At 33.8% G+C, this 16,714-nt stretch overlaps 1 protein-coding gene across 2 annotated transcripts in view; it reads left to right on the top strand.

The window, feature by feature from the left end:
* Positions 1 to 2,690: 2,690 nt before the first annotated feature.
* Positions 2,691 to 16,714, top strand: part of RhoGAP102A (Rho GTPase activating protein at 102A) — a 47,606-nt gene continuing 33,582 nt past the window's right edge. The window contains exon 1 of one of the 2 annotated variants that reach the window (XM_077427301.1): positions 2,691 to 4,768. In XM_077427301.1, the coding sequence (XP_077283427.1) occupies positions 3,080 to 4,768 (1,689 nt within the window). In that variant the 5' untranslated portion in view covers positions 2,691 to 3,079. The remainder of the gene's footprint in view (positions 4,769 to 16,714) is intronic. The other variant, XM_077427309.1, reaches the window with a different exon arrangement.

Below are 16,714 nucleotides of genomic sequence, written 5' to 3'. Positions count from 1 at the left end.
ATCAAAGCTTACAAAGTCTCTTTCGTAATCATTCATATGTATATTAGAAGATTAGATAATATGTGTGTGTGTAGAATTCGATAGGTAAAATTTTAGTAATGTGAACAATTTATGAATTGAATAAAATCAAAATTTTATAAGTCCTTGAGCCAAATGTGTAAACGTATGAATTATGTCTAATTTCAATTGATTTAATTAATCTGCAGGTAAGTTTTTAATACTTTTTAATTTCATTGGATAAGTATTGACGCACTTTCAGCCAAAAAAATATACTTTTTTGCACTTTGAGGTTTAAAGTGCTTGAAATATTCGACCATCTATTAATTAAATTTACACCATTTATTTTCATAGTTATTAAGTTTTGCGTAAATGTTATAATGTCGTATATGTATCTATATTAACCTCAAATGGACGTAGTTTTGTATAATTAAATTAGCCTAGATGAGTATTATAAAATAAAAGTAAACTCAAATTATTATGATAGTAAACTAAGATTTTTGAGATTTAAAAAAAAAATGAGTTCCGAAAATGAATTGCATTTGTAAAAAATATATAATATATAACGTCCAAAATATGTGAATATTGATACATGTCATTTTAATGGTTACCGGTGATTATGAAAGCAACCTATATAATATAATAAGTACTATGTTAGAATACGAAGCTTTTTAATTTTAAATTATTTTATTTGTTGCAAACTTTGTTATGATCAACCAAAATGTCAACAAAGATCGCGTATTCAATTTACATAAGATTGCTTAGGTATATTTCATAATAACAATTGAAAATATTTCTTACTAATATATTATATATTTTATTTATATTATAGGGTGGTGCGTTTATAATGCTATGGTTTTTAAATTTTCATATTTATAATTGAAAGATTCACAATACAATAATAAACATAAAGGTATGTTTATACCAATATAATTCAAGCCAGCAACTCTCCGTAACAACAGGAATCAACACTATCTATTCATATCATACAACAGTACAGTACTGGTTTTATTTGGCCACTGTAGAAATATTTACGCATGTCGTGACGTCATATCGGTGAGTGCACCCGTACTAACAAAAGTGTTGCCATATTCATATGACTATTTTCAGAAACGTCATATTGTGATAACATTGACTCCATGATACGATGCAAGCAATATTGCAATATTGTACAGTAATGTAAATGTAAGCCGATTTTACCTTTTACTCGTTCAAAACAAGTATGAACGTACCGAAAACAGACGGTGCTGTATAGTATGAATAGAAGTAGTCTTTTTCGTCCATTATTGTGCAGAGCTGTTGACTTGCAGTGCTGGATAATATTATTTAAACAGAACATTTAATATTAGTCGCAAAAATGAGCACGTATTTTTTTTAGAATTGAAATCAAATAATGTGTTGTCATAATCGGAAAATGATTGTAAATATTTGATTAAAAGTTTTGAAGTTAGAATATCAGAGCCATTTATGACTACATGAGGAGATTCAATGAATACACAATTGTGACAATGTTTTTTTAGCAATTAGTGTTTAAATTTTTCCAATTATATTAAATACATGAGCCGTTATATTGGAAAGTGGCGTAAGTTCACAAATTGTTATCACTATTAATTTCACTATCAATTTCACTATTATAATCACTATTTAATTGGATATGTCCAGAATCTTGGAAATGCAGGATACACGTATTATAGGCCACCAGTATTTTTAAATATTGTAAAAGGTAAAATATTTAGTGTTTTTTTTTGCTAAATATTTCTCAAAATGAAAAAAAAGTGGACTTACGCCACTTTTAAATGCAATGGCTCACATATTATTAGAAAATGGAAAAATAAAAGTTGAGAAATATTGATGACCAGTGCTCACAGTGTAGCTCAACTTTATTAGTCATGGGTTCAATGCCGAATAAAATCAAGAAGTTTCTTTATTTTTCTCAATGATTTGATTTGTAGATGGTAAGATCTGGATGACTATGAAATCCAGATGTACTTTTTTTAAAAAGTACCGTCTTTTGTTAAAGTTTTTGACTCAACAATAATTAATAAAATGGCTCCATACAAATTGACATCAACACACTTCTACTACTATCTATCCTTCATTCCCACATAAAATTCTTTTCAATCGAATGAGAAACAATCGGATTTAAATTGGGGTAGCTTCACTATTGAAAGAAAGTGAAAAATAGCCATGACGATGTATATGCGCCACCCTATATTGTATACTAGTGGTTTTACCCGGATTCGCTCGGTATTTGTAATATAAACAGCTTAAACATGGCAAAACAATCTAATAGTAAACATTAATTTGTTTTGTTATTAAATTTATTTGAATCGAAAAAACGATATCGCTATCGTCGTTTGATTTTGAAACTTTGATTTTGTTTTCGATGTTACAACCAAATATAGTTACATAGTTACAAACAAAGTGTCTTTCGATATAATATATATATTAGATTGTATTGGCAATGATTTTGCATGTGATAAAATATTGTGTAATATTGATTCCGGTTTCTAATTTGTAGGTATATATGTACGTACATACATACGTATGTATATCTTGCATGAATACTTAATATTTGTGGCGCGATATTGTATTTATACTCTCAGTTACGCGTATTATGTGAGCTTTTCCTCGAACGGGGGGAGCTTTCCGCTCCGGACGGCGGAAGCTCACGCGATATAATCTGCCTTAACAATCGACGAAGAGCCACCTGCCAGTCTGGTCTCGCGCACCTTGTCGTTCCACGTCCATAACTAAACTTCCTTCGTGTGCACCGTAAAAATAACAAGTGGAACAGCTATTTATAATACGTGTGTAAAACTTGGACGTGGGCAGAGTGGGGTGGGGTGGGAGGAAAAAGGGGGGGCGGTGGCGCGGCCAGTGTTGGCGACGCGCGCGGCCCGCAGCACGCCTCACCTGCTGGGCGCCCCGCGAGCCCCCGCCCTAGGGCTTCGCCCCTCCATCCTGACGGCCGTCATGAGCCCTCGGCCCTGAGCCCCTCCCCGGTCACCCCACGAACAACCATCAATGAAACGGTGGCGGACTCGCCACACCGCACCCACCAGGAAGAGGCCGTCGCGCGATGGCGGAAAGCACCAGGAGAGCTTCTAGCGAAAGCACGGACAACATGGGAAAACCGCGGAGGCCGCGAAAGCCCGTCAAGGAGCGATGGCTGCTCACTCGCAAGACTTGGAAGTACATGGCGGATGCTGGCCGTCGCTTGATACCGGACGGCGCCCTCAACCGACCCGAGGACATACCCAAAATCGAGGCCTACTTCCAGGAGGTGTGCCAGAAGGAACCCAAGTTTCTGCTATGGCGGAAAAGTTCATATCCTGGCGCCATCGGATTCAGGCCGCATCGCCGGCGACGCGACAGGACCAAAGGAGGCAGTTGTCGACAGGCCAGCTCTGCTGACGAGGCGGAAGAGGCGACGCCGCCTCCAAAGAAACCACCGGGAAATTTGGTAATCACGCAAACGTCCGGGGGACGTTTCGACATCAGCAAACTCAAACAAGACTTCCTAGCTTCCTCCTCGACCAAAGATCCGAAAGCAGTATTGAAAACATCCGCCAAAGCGGTCGAAGATCCTGACCAAAAAGAACTTATCGACATGATTCAAAAGTATCTGAACGTTCAGGATAAACCACCTCCTCCTCCTGGTTCACCTGGATTCGAATATCAAGATTTGATTGACAAGTTACAGCAGCACTTAGCTCTAGTATTCGGCAGGCAGAATGAGAATGAAAGGATTCGAAGGAGAACTTCTACAGGATTGTCCGTTGAAGGCGACACCGTTCAACGTTCACTGTTGGATACGTTGAGTCGTTATTACAGTAGATCGCCGAATCGAGATCATGTCATATCAGATCTGCTGACTGACAGGAAGCTTTTGAAGAAGTTGTATAGTGATTTGCGGCAAACTAAAAGCTTCAGGCCGATCAGGAGCGGTATTCCCGCTAGCAAGAGCAGTTCTAGTCTCGGGCAACAGTGGCGTGGTTCTTTGCATCACACGAGACGTGACGATGAGTATGACGAAGAAGATGACGACGATTATGAAGAAGGTCCTTGGGATAAATCGAACCGATCCATGATCGATCCACCGCCTCTGGTAGAAGTGCATGGAGAAGGTGGCGATCGTTACGCGGAGACTGGAATACAGACTGATCCTTTGGACGAGGAAGCGATTCGAAGTCTTCGAGCTGAATTGGCAGAGAAGAGAAAACAGAGACTTGCAGAAGAAGAGGCCGAATCTAAGGACGGTAAATCAGACGACAAGAAATCCCCGAGAAGGAGGAGCAGTGTGGACCACGACGACGTGTCGCAATCGGTGAGCGATACCATTAAACGATACCTGCGAATGGCACGGAAGAAGAGCGTCGATGCCGACAAAGCAGATAGGTTTAAGCGTATAAACTACGATAAAAACTTGCGTAACATAAAACCGCGCGGTGAAATCAGCAAGCCGGGGGATGACGACGGGTTGAATAAGGGTAGTCTCACGGAGGAAGATTGGCTGGACGGTTTCGTGGTTGTGCAAACGTCCCCCGCTGAGAGGGGTGCTAGTTCGTTCTTTTCGCAATTGTTACACGGTGGTCGCGACAAGGCTGGCAGTGGCTCTGGTTCAGTGAGTTCATCTCCAACAGGTGGCGGGGTGATGCAGAAGTCACGCTCTTCCAGCAGCGTGGTGCAGCACGTGAGCAGGCGCATCTGGCGTGCTCGGAGCAAAAGTCGAGGACCAGTGACCCAGACCTCCACTTGGTTACCACAGGTGAGCTCATCTTATCTTATAACTCAACTATAACTAACTATTCCTAAGTAATCAAAGGTATATATTATCATATTTATGTGCTTGATTCACTTCTAAAGTTTAACACATCCAACACTACACATTTTTATATATCCCGCAAGAAATGACTCTTGTTAAAATTTTCTTTAAATATTACATTCAATTTATAATTATCCTTGTCCTATATTTTATTAGCTAATATGAAACTAAATAAATGTCAATTTGATGACATTAAAGGCGATTACTTGATTCTGCAAGCCCCTTTCAATTACAATTTTTGCCATGTACAATATGTACATACATATGTATAAATCTTAATGTATCAAAATATTATTTTCGTTATTCTGGCGGCACATAACTTGATAAACGAAACTTAATTGCATTGAAATTTTATCACTAACCACAATCAAGGGTTATGAAATTTTATAAGTTTTAAAAAAAATATATGTTTTTTATTTACTTTGTATACTATTTAATAATCAATTATTGTATTATCAGTATTCGTTTATAAGAATGTACGTTTCCAAAATTACCGATAATATACACACACAAAAACAAAAGTACACAAAGAAAAATGACTTTTTAAGGTACAAGTCGCTCGGTAAATGGAAATGAAATGAAAACCACGAAAAAAATCGGCATTTGTTTTTTTATTAAATTTATTTGAATCGAAAAAAAATTAATCACAAACGTCTTTGACCAATCCAGCCAATCAGAAATGACTTCGATGACAGCCAATCAGAAACGAATTACAGACACCGTTTCTGTTTTATATGTAAGATAATAATAATAATTATAATTAAAATTTATTGGTAATTGTTTTTGATTGGATTTTGTAGCCTATAACTATAATTTTTAAGGGAAATAGCATTGTTAATATTAATAATTCTTATTTATTACGTTACAGCTGTGTTCATATGTATACATATATGTATGTACATATGTATGTACATATGTATGTACATATGTATGTACATATGTATGTACATATGTATGTACATACATATGTACATACATATGTACATACATATATGTACATACATATATGTATACATATTTATTTGCAAAATGTGATTTAAATACTTTAATTTAACTTCAATTATTTTTAAACACTATAGAAATATAGTGGGCGTTTAATGCTCATTATATCATCGTTGAATTTGAAAATCAATAAAAGTTACAATGAATCAACCGTATCAGTCAAGGTATGTATGTAAGTTCAATAAGACTTTGATCTATTTCGGATCACTTTATTCGGGTGCTAAATTCGTTTCGTTTCGAGTGTATCTTTTTTAGATTTTGAATGTGTATGTACATACATATAATATAATATAAGGTTAAATTGGGTCGCGCAGAAAAATGGCCCCAGTTGTTCTTTGAAGTTGAATAATTTTGATCTCTAGAGGTTGATTCGATGATCGTCGATCATTTCTAGTGTGCTAATTAATTTACAAGAGAAATTGTTGTTTAATGTGACACAACTTACGTGTCAACTTTTGCCAAGAATATTACTCGGCTATGAATCTAAAATTTTACACGTTCTCCCACTAACGATATTTTAAGTTTAAACTATGTATACATATTTTCATGTATGAAAAAAAAATTAGATCAAAGGAAACGCGCTTTGATCTTAAAAATTATAGATTTAATCTATAAGTTATATTTTGCAGTCCATACAAGTGAGATTAAAAATATTAAAAATTGTATATCTACACATAAAATTTTACACGAATATAATTATCAGAATTTTTTATAACAGTAAAATCTTCAGAAATTTGTTTAATAACTTGATATTAAAAATATAATAAAAACTATTTGATTTAAAATATTTGGTCGACTTTTAACTTCACCAGTTTATATGTACATACTACATATAAATATATACTTTATACATACATACCAGTTTATATGTACATACATTATGTACTTTACATATGCATACTTTGTATGCTAGAATTAGTGTTTGAAAATATTTTCAATAAAGGGGTCCTCTTTGAAATTCGTGCTAAAATAGTGATTCGGTGAGTCGATATTATGACACGATCTTGCCACCACTAACCGACAGGAATTATTAAATTAAGGTATGCTACATGATGAAGTGAACCTAAAAAAATACACAAGAGATTACGTTCTGAAAATAGACGGAATCAGTCGGAGTGTTGACATAAAGCCAAGTTCAGTTACGAGCTCCATTAATTATGTTCAAGTCCGACCCAGTCGTTTATATTCCTATTATTTTGATCTTCAAAATGATATAGTCGGATTCCTCACAAATGCTGTCGATATTTGAATCAAAACCGATTTACCCTAAAATTTAGCTTGGTTCTTAGTTTTGTTTGATTCAGAAATTATCACAGATAAAAAAATCAAAATAAAGTAGGTTTTTAGAAAACATCGACTTTTTTGTTTTTATTATATGTACATACATACATATGCATGTACTTGAATTCATTTTCATTACTGTCCATGGTTTAAAAGCATTGTACCTACATATACATATGTATGCACAATGTATGGTGGTAGTTTATACCCCATAATATGTTGACAGATACAAAATGTGACTAGAAACAGTTATTCAATTAGATTACTTATGATAATGTTTGTTATTACGGATACATTTGTATGTGTGTATGTACATACAAATGCATAAACATAGGTCTGAACAATATATTTTTTAATATTGCTACGTACGTAAATACACACATACATACCTATAATATATGAAAAACACTTAACTACTTTAAGCAAATAAATAAAATGTTTCGCAATGCCCTCTAAGTGTACGCCATAACAATCAACCGTTTGTTTTATATTTATAGAAATATTTTTAAAAATATAAATTAAAATGATGAATATTTTTTTTATAACGATTCCCAAAATTTTATAGGAATACGAAAGAAAAATTTTCAGTATCATCTTAGAAACGAAATAATTATCCGTAAAAAAATTCCATTGAATCTAAAACTCCGTTAATGGTAATCATATTAAAAAACCAAACTAGAAATAAAAATAAAGTTAATTATTGAAATAATATATAAAAAGAATAGTGGTAAGAGCCCACTCGAATTTATTACTTAAAATACATACATACATACATATATTATGCACATTAAATATCAAGAAGATAAAAATAATTTAAATGGTCAAAATTAAATAGTGAAATATTATTTTAAAAAAAATACTACTTCCGGTTTATGAATTCTGACCAAAAACTTATCAACTCTAAGCTAGTACATAAATAATACAAATATAAATTTTCAGCTTGATACGATCAGGGGTGTGGAAAAAATCATGTGATCACAACATTTTTGACTTTTCTAAGAGAAAAAAATCCCACTTTCGGTTTATTAAATTTAGTGATTTAGTGATTACTTTATTTTTTTATTTTCATCGCATTGATACAAAAGTTATACTTTAATGTTTTCGTATAGAGCACACATGTTTTAGGGGTCGTAAAAATGTGGAAAAAAGATCGAACAAGAGTCACATCCGACTGACAGGTTCTCACCACATTTTATATAACTTGGTATTAAGTTTAAACTTCTAGATATGAAAGGTTTCTGAAAAAAACAGTAAAAACCTCAATTTTCTAGAGTAAAAGTACTACTTCGGCTAATGTAAAAATACTTATTAGGGTATAGAATTTATAATTTCTATTATATGTAAAAAATATTTAGTCTGATTCGGAAGATAATTTAATTCCAAAAATTTGAAAAATATTTAAAAAAAATTGACTTCAATCGATAAAAATTTCAGTAATCGATACCATGGTTCAATTCCATAAGACTAATGGTGTTCAAAAAATCCCCAAAATACACAGACGCACATACTAACACACATACAGACACACACACACACACATATTTTTTTCCCAATCATGAAAACGTGATCAGTAATCGATTCTGAGTTCGAATCAGTCAAAATTATTGTCACTACGTACATAAAAAACTACTTTTTTATGTACGTAGTACATAAAAAAGTAGTGAATTTGTACAAGTATGTACATATATAAGTCCTTAATCGATACAAGTATTTATAGCATTAATTTTGAAATTTACGATCATGTCATAAATAATAATTTTTATTTTCTATTGTTGTATTTTACTGAACTGGAGTAATCGGATGTTAAAACTCAAATTTTCAGATTTTCATATACATACTCGTATGTACGTACATATACATATATTATACATGTTTAATGTGAAGTGCTCTTCTGAATCTAAAATTACCCATAACAACTTAGCAATAATATCGGTTAGCAATTACGAACAGATAGATACGTTGAATAATTTATTTTATTTTCCGCTTTACCAATGATCGCTCGATTCTCGTGATTGATTTGTATATCAAATGATATACACTGAGCGAAGGTGCGAGTTGCCAGACGATAAAATTGAAATATACAAAATGTAGCGATATCGTAAATACACACACACATAAATACGAATAATCTAAAATAAAAGTAATAAATATGAATTCTGCACGTAAATTCAAACATGTCGCTTATCGTCCGTATAACATTCGTTGTAATTTAAAAATGCACACACAATTTCAAACGATTCAATTGACTATTTTTGTGATGATTAAATTGCACAACAATTATACGTGAGTACTGTTAAACTGATTCTGTGGTTTTTAACTGATTTACTGGGTTGCTGTGTGATGCAACTTCGTTTCTAAATCCACGCGCCACGCTTTCCGGTGTTGTAATGCGAAAGGGTAAATATAACCCGAAGAAAAATATTTCGAAAATAACACTGTAACAACACTTTGACGCGAAAGTGATTTTTAACCCTCAAGCGGATCATTTCCCAGACTGAGATTTGGTATTTATAAACTTTTCTTATATACAATACAGTAGTGATCTCCGTCAATCATACATTTTTGTTTATAAAAATTCACTTGAATCGATTTTTTATTTAATGTTATTATAACGTCAGAAATAAGGCTTCCAATCCCGGGATCCCGGTGTTTTCTGGTACCGTGAATCCCGGTGCTGAAACTAGTCTGAATACCGGGATTACGGTGCTGTCAGAAATTTCTTTAAAAATATTATTTTTACAAAAATAATATGGAAAAAACATAAAACAACATTATATAATGAACGATAGTGTGATGAGCAATGACAGTCATAGTCCATTTGTTTGCTCTAACCCGTTTCGACGCCGGCTTGTCGTTTCCATGAAATGGTATGAACGCCCTGTATTGTGTCGCAGATATTGTGCTCAACCGCAATGATATTTGATGCATATTTTGTCTGATTCGATCTCAGAATCGACCACTGATCACCTTTTCATGATTTAGAAAACTGTATATTGTGTGTCAGTGTATTTTGGGGATTTTTTGAACACCGTTCGTCCAATCGAACTGAAACTTAGTATCGCTTACTAAAATTCTTATCGATACGACGTAGATTTTTCAAATTTTCAAGTTAAGTGGAAATGGTACCTCCCTTTATAGGTGTTCTCTTATTTTAAATTTTTGAATTCAATTATCTGCCAAACCGCCAATCAAATATGACAGATTTTTTTTTACTTGTAATAGAAATTATTAATATTATACCCCAAATTTTTTTTAATATTTTTTCCTAAACCGAAAGTAGTACTTTTACTCTAGAGATTCAAGGTTTTTTATGTTTTTCTCAGAAATCAAAAGTAGAACTTTTGTCTTGTGCAAGTTTCCCCACATTTGTGTTCAATTTGTATCGAAAATGCTCATAACTGGTATGTGTGAACGTGTATGTACATACATACATATGTACATATGTTTGATTATCGAATTTTGTTTTTTATCTTTCTTATATTCCTCAAATACATAGATAAAGTCGTGGGTTGGTCACATCCGATTTTTTTTATGTAATTGCAATTTTTATTTTAGGTGGATTGTTTCGATGAATAATTACTAGACGGTACAATCTATCACGGCGGATTCAAAGTGATGTTTTTTTTAATTTATTTATTGTGTTTTATTTAATCTTAGAAATCTATGGATTCGAACCGAAAATTTAAAGAATATAGCCAAACTCTCAAAATAAGAACGTGAAACATCGGGAGAGTTTGCAAAATGCAATTGAACGTTTTTGAAATATGAAAACGAGCTATTGAACTTTTTTTTCTTATACATTTAATCCCGGTGCTAGCACCGGGATCCCGGGATCGGAAATACCCAGCACCGCAATCCCGGTGCTGACGTAACCTTCCGGGATTGGAAGCACTAGTCAGAAATGATAATTGAATTCTCTACATTGCCTTTATACATACATATATATGATTTTAGAAGATTGATTGCGTGTAAGAATACTATATTATCGGTGTACGAAAATTTCCGAGAAAACAAATACGGATTAACAAGACAAATCCGTTATATAAACAGTCCGTATTAACTCGAGTTGATCTTTACATATAATATTTTGACACAGCGGAGAAATAAGCCGGAAAAATAACAACGACCGATGTGTTGAGAAACGCTGACAAATTGTGTCTGAGAATAAACTCAGGTGTATATCGAACAGTGGCCTTATGGTCGTCGATACAACGTTAAATTGATAGGCTTATGTATTATATTGAAATAGCTCTTATAAAATAGATCTAAATCATACGAATAATGTTAGCTTTATGAATATCTTTTGTGCGATTTTCAACAATTTTAAAATATAAATCTACTGCATAAAAAAATAAACTAAAACGGGAAAAATAAAATGACGTTTAAGGTGCAGACACGCAAGTGGTACGTGGCACATTTTTTTTAGAAGGTATCATCCCTAATCTATGCCATCGCGATCCTTCACCACGCAAAATTCACCACCTGGAATTTTTTCGATGATATGTTATCTTTGTATTGACATATGTACATACATACATAGACCCATATTTGAAGAAATGTAGGAGAAACTTGTCGACATAATAAGATCGTATGAATTAACAAATACATGAAGACAAGTCCTATCACAGCTGGAGTCCAACTTAGGCGTGCCCTGCCGCACTTTTGAGTGTGTTCTTACTATTAGACTACTATTATAGCAAATATTTCAATTGGGCTTCAATAGTATTTTGAGTATTAGTTTGATGAAAAAATATTATTTATTATAGTTCCAGATACTTAAAATTACTTAAAAATTATACATACATACATACATACAAAAATATATTTTTTATAATATCATATGTAACTCAATTTAAGAAATAACTTTAAAATAGTGAGAGAAATATGGTAATAGGCTGATACAGAATAATGTATCACAAAAATTGGTTCATTTTAAAACATTTTATCTGCTATATGCTCTAGATTGAGAAGAACAAACTTTCATTTAAAAATGTACTGAAATCGCAATATTTTGAATCAAATAGAAGGGGGGGGGGGGGAGGAAATAGATAGAGAGAATGATTTTTTATGGCTGCAATTAGAGGTACTATATGTGACTTGAGTCCATTATTTTGCTAGCAAAATGTTTGATTTTTGGATGATTTTAAACTGTAACTTTTATTACAGTCAATTATCGTATGTTTATCAATTTTATAAATACGTATACAGTGTGCTCTTGACTATCCGGACTAATGCTGTGAATTACGGGACCGCATAATTGAAAAACACGGATAGTCCGAACTATCAATTTTTGATATCGTTTCTATTGTTTGAGTGACAATATAAACGATATTTGCATCACTCATGCATTTAAATCCCAGATTATTTGAATTGCGATCAAACCACTCCCCAATGTGTTCCCTATCCAACATATTCAAATCATTTTGAATCTTCCATTAACCTGCATATTTCAGATATATCACTTGCCTCGATCTCCTCACAATCCGATAAATCTATTTCCACGTTAGGAAGAATCTTTCTCCATGATCAAACCAGTGTTATTAGTTCAATCGAAATTTTACTATTCTGTGTATTGCATCCAGTATACTAATTTTTTTCCAGATATTGATCAAGTCATCATCTTCCTTAGCAAGAGTTATGTGAAGCTCAGCACGGTAAAGCCGTTTCATTGATGATATGACACTTTGGTCCATATTTAGGCTGAATTACACTTATAACATTAGGCGGTGAAAATTTGGCCATCATAACACAGTTGATTGTTTTAACATACCTCTTATACATTTCACATGGTTTTCGTTTAAGTCGTCATTTTTAATATAGTTTATTCGAATGAAAAGGAGCATTGTCTATTGACAGTACTGCTTTATGTGGCAACACTTAACTTTAAAAAAAACCTATGACTTCAGGAACCTGTTTAGTTTTGAACCAATCTTCGAAGATCTCTCTATCCGGTTTTTTTTGTTTTTCTTAATCTGAATCTAAATCTTCGTATGGTGACATTTTCATAGTTTTTCGTTTCGAATGCAATACCGGTAAATAATAAAAACAATACAAATAGGGATTGCAATACCGGTATACCAGTTTACTGGTAAACCGTCCGAAATTTACCATCGGTAAATACCGGTAAATTTTAAAATTTGCTGGTAATAACCGAAAACGGGAATTAAGTACATATACATGTGATACTATCACAATCTCTTATGAAATCCTCCAACTTTTTTGATTTTCTATATCTCGAACTTTTTAATATTCCATATTCTTCCGCGAGCTTTAATATGGATTCCTCATTTTCAAATCTCTATTAAGTGTTTTTTTTATAGTGAGTACAATTTTCTTGCCCTTATCTGTAGAGATCGGACCGGAAGCGTGCCGTTCATTTTTAATTGTTGCTGTGCTTTGTTCAATTTTATGAAAAACCTTTTTTTTGCACTCTAGCTTTTATAAATAGACCCAAAACGACCTGATTCCTGGAAAAAGCACGCTTCCTATCCATCATTTACTTATCTGTTACGTATACCTTCTGCATTATTGCAGGGTAGATCAGAAAAATTTGCGTGTTTGAAAGAGATTATAATTTAATGCAAAAAATAATTAAACAAATATAATAACTAAAAGCACATACGAATCTACTCTTTATTTGTAAACTAATTAAAAAAAAGAGAATTTATTTCAAGCACGGAAACGGGATAATTCGCACCCAGATAATCGAGAGTACACTGTATTTACTTCTAAATTTTATTTTTACTTCTTTTCAATTATTATCTATATATATGTATATAAAAATCAATGTTTGTTTGTTTACCTGTCTGTCACGCATGCGTTTCTATACCATTCAATAAATTGCGATGAAACTTACAGGAGATATTGTGTGTATGTCCACGATGGTTTCTGTAAAAAAAATCGCCCAAAAACAGGAAAAGAAACGGGAATGAGTAGCATTGCAACGCAATAATTTCAAATGTTTTCGCGTCACCACCTGCGTCGTTAGGGTGAAATAAACAAACAATTGAATAATCTCAAATGTGTTCGCCGCCTCCGTTTTTAAGCTGTTAAACGCTGGATAAGTCAGATTACCACGACTTAAACTCGGGAACGGGAAAAACGAGAACGGGAACGGTAAATGCATGCGTTATTGTGGCATTTCATCGCATGCCGGGTTCAGCTAGTTAATTTATAAAAATACATACACATTTGCCTTGTGTGATAGAAATACCTCGATTGCACAATTTTTAGGTTAAATTTATTGAAAATATACATAAATACGATTGCGAAAGTGAGAAATTTCCAGGCGCGGCTCGTGCATAGGAACTGCGGCGCTGCAGCACCCCCAGAAAAAATACAAAAAAAATCACATTTGTATACATTTACAACTTGTGAATATAATTTAAATTAGAATGATTAGATATTTGACATAAACATTATTTATTTTATTTATTTTATTTTATTTTATTTCATACCAAGAAGGCATTACAGGTAAACCCCAATGCGCCTTCCTGGCCAAATTACAAACAATACAGCATTTTTTATTATATACATAAGTCGCTAAATTACGAGACACTGACAAACTCGACAATTAACGAGACATCTATGAATTGTACATACATTTTTATTGTAATATTTACATTAATCATACTCAAATAGTGGTGACATAGTAGGTAGGAAGGATTTTTAGCCAATTTTTAATCGGGAATCGTTTCAACAATGAAATCAGAGAAAATTGGCAAACTCTGATAGGAAACGATCAACCAGGAGTCACAAATCCTGGTCTGACCAGCAGCATTACAGATATACTCAGAAAAATTCTTTTTCAATCGAGGTCAGCTCAAGGGATCGAACTCGGCGCCTCTCAGTGTTAAGCAGAAGCTTAACGACCGAGCCACGCTGCTGGCTATTATTAATATGTCATGATGATGTATGTCAATATGAGTATGTCAAATATATCTAAATACAAGTTTTAAATGCGATTTTTTTTGTAATTTTTCTGGGGGTGCTGCAGCGCCGCAGTTCCTATGCACGAGCCGCGCCTGGAAATTTCACTAGTGACAGTTTCTGTTTTCTGAAAATTCTTAAAAATAGTTTTTTCAACATTTTAGCTTTCGATGACGGAAACGTCAGCTAGAGCGCGTCGATTGTAAACATTGCCATAGCGAAAAAATGGCAGCTGCTTTGAACATCAAAAATTGCTTGTGGTAAAAAAAAACAATAAAAACTCCCCTCAATATACGTATGTAGACCAGTACCAATTATACGCAACGATTACGAAATATTACACACAAACCCGATTTTTCAAAGACGGGTGGGTGGGTGGGAAATATAAAATTTGCGGAAGTCAAGTAAACATGGCGGGGAATCAATTTGATTGTAGGCGCGGTCCAGAACCGGTGTGTAATTTTCCCAACCTTGGCCCACTGCTAGGCCGCATTTGTCCCGCCATATTTATTTTGGGCGGCCGTTGTTTTTGTTTTGACTTTGCGTCGGTGTGACGAGACGCGAGATATTGCCGAATCGCGCGACCGCCATCTTGACGCGATGTCGATGGCCGACGTATCCTTGCGCGCTGCGTGGCACTACTAGCGCCCCCACGCGTCACAACTTCTGAATCAACACTGCCACCATGTCTCGAAAACTAAGAATTCATTTTTGTTTTTTAAATGTATTTTCATATTCGAATACAATTCAACTAGTAAATTATGTACATCTGTCCAAGCGCAAATACACTTTCAATAACGTGCGCCAGTTGTAATATAACAGTTGAGTTATGACAGCTTTGATGATTTAACGATTGCTTAAGAAATCAATAACGCATTAATAATTGCAAGGTATTACGAATAAATGTATTACGATAACTCTAAGAATGTTTTCAAAACAAAAAAATGTGACTTTCCAACTCAATTTACTGGTCGAGTAACTTTTTCACGAAAACCTAACCTCTCCATCTTAACTGTTACCAACTTATATTTGAACTGTATTTTCAGTTGTAATATATTTTGACCAGTTGGAATGTTATTCGCCGTATGATTCAACTTACGTAGGTTAAACGGAATATATTCCAACTACTCAAAATATATTACAGACTGAAAATACACTTCAACTCTAACGGTAGTTGGTACCAGGTTAGTCGGAATATATTCTAACTAATCAAAATATATTACAACTGGAAGATACACTTCAACTGTAACATATATGTATATTTTAAGTGACAATTACAAAAACACACACTTGAGAGTAATTTCAGTACTGAATTAATATCTACATATGTATATACGGGTCTACCTCACGGGCCGGAATGTAAAATGCCGGAAAACGCAAATATCGGAATTCAAAGATCGATAATTGAAAGATCTAAAGTCGAAAGATAAAAAAAAAAGGGTGCATGGTAAACGGTACATACTCACGTACATATACTTCCTCCCGTATTCTGCGCGCGCATATTAATACGGGAGGAAAAGTCTGTTCCTCTTGTTCCTGTTGTATCCTGCTCGCGCAAATTAAGTGAGTATGTACCGTTTACCATGCAACCTTTTTTTTGATCTTTCGACTTAAGATCTTTCGATTTTCGATCTTTGCCTTCCGATATTTGCGTTTTCCGGCATATCACATTCCGGC

Source organism: Arctopsyche grandis, chromosome 1 (assembly GCF_051622035.1).
Source record: "Arctopsyche grandis isolate Sample6627 chromosome 1, ASM5162203v2, whole genome shotgun sequence".
Classification (NCBI taxonomy): domain Eukaryota; kingdom Metazoa; phylum Arthropoda; class Insecta; order Trichoptera; family Hydropsychidae; genus Arctopsyche; species Arctopsyche grandis.
Note: the sequence above shows the minus strand (reverse complement) of the source record. Positions and strands in the feature narration are given on the sequence as shown.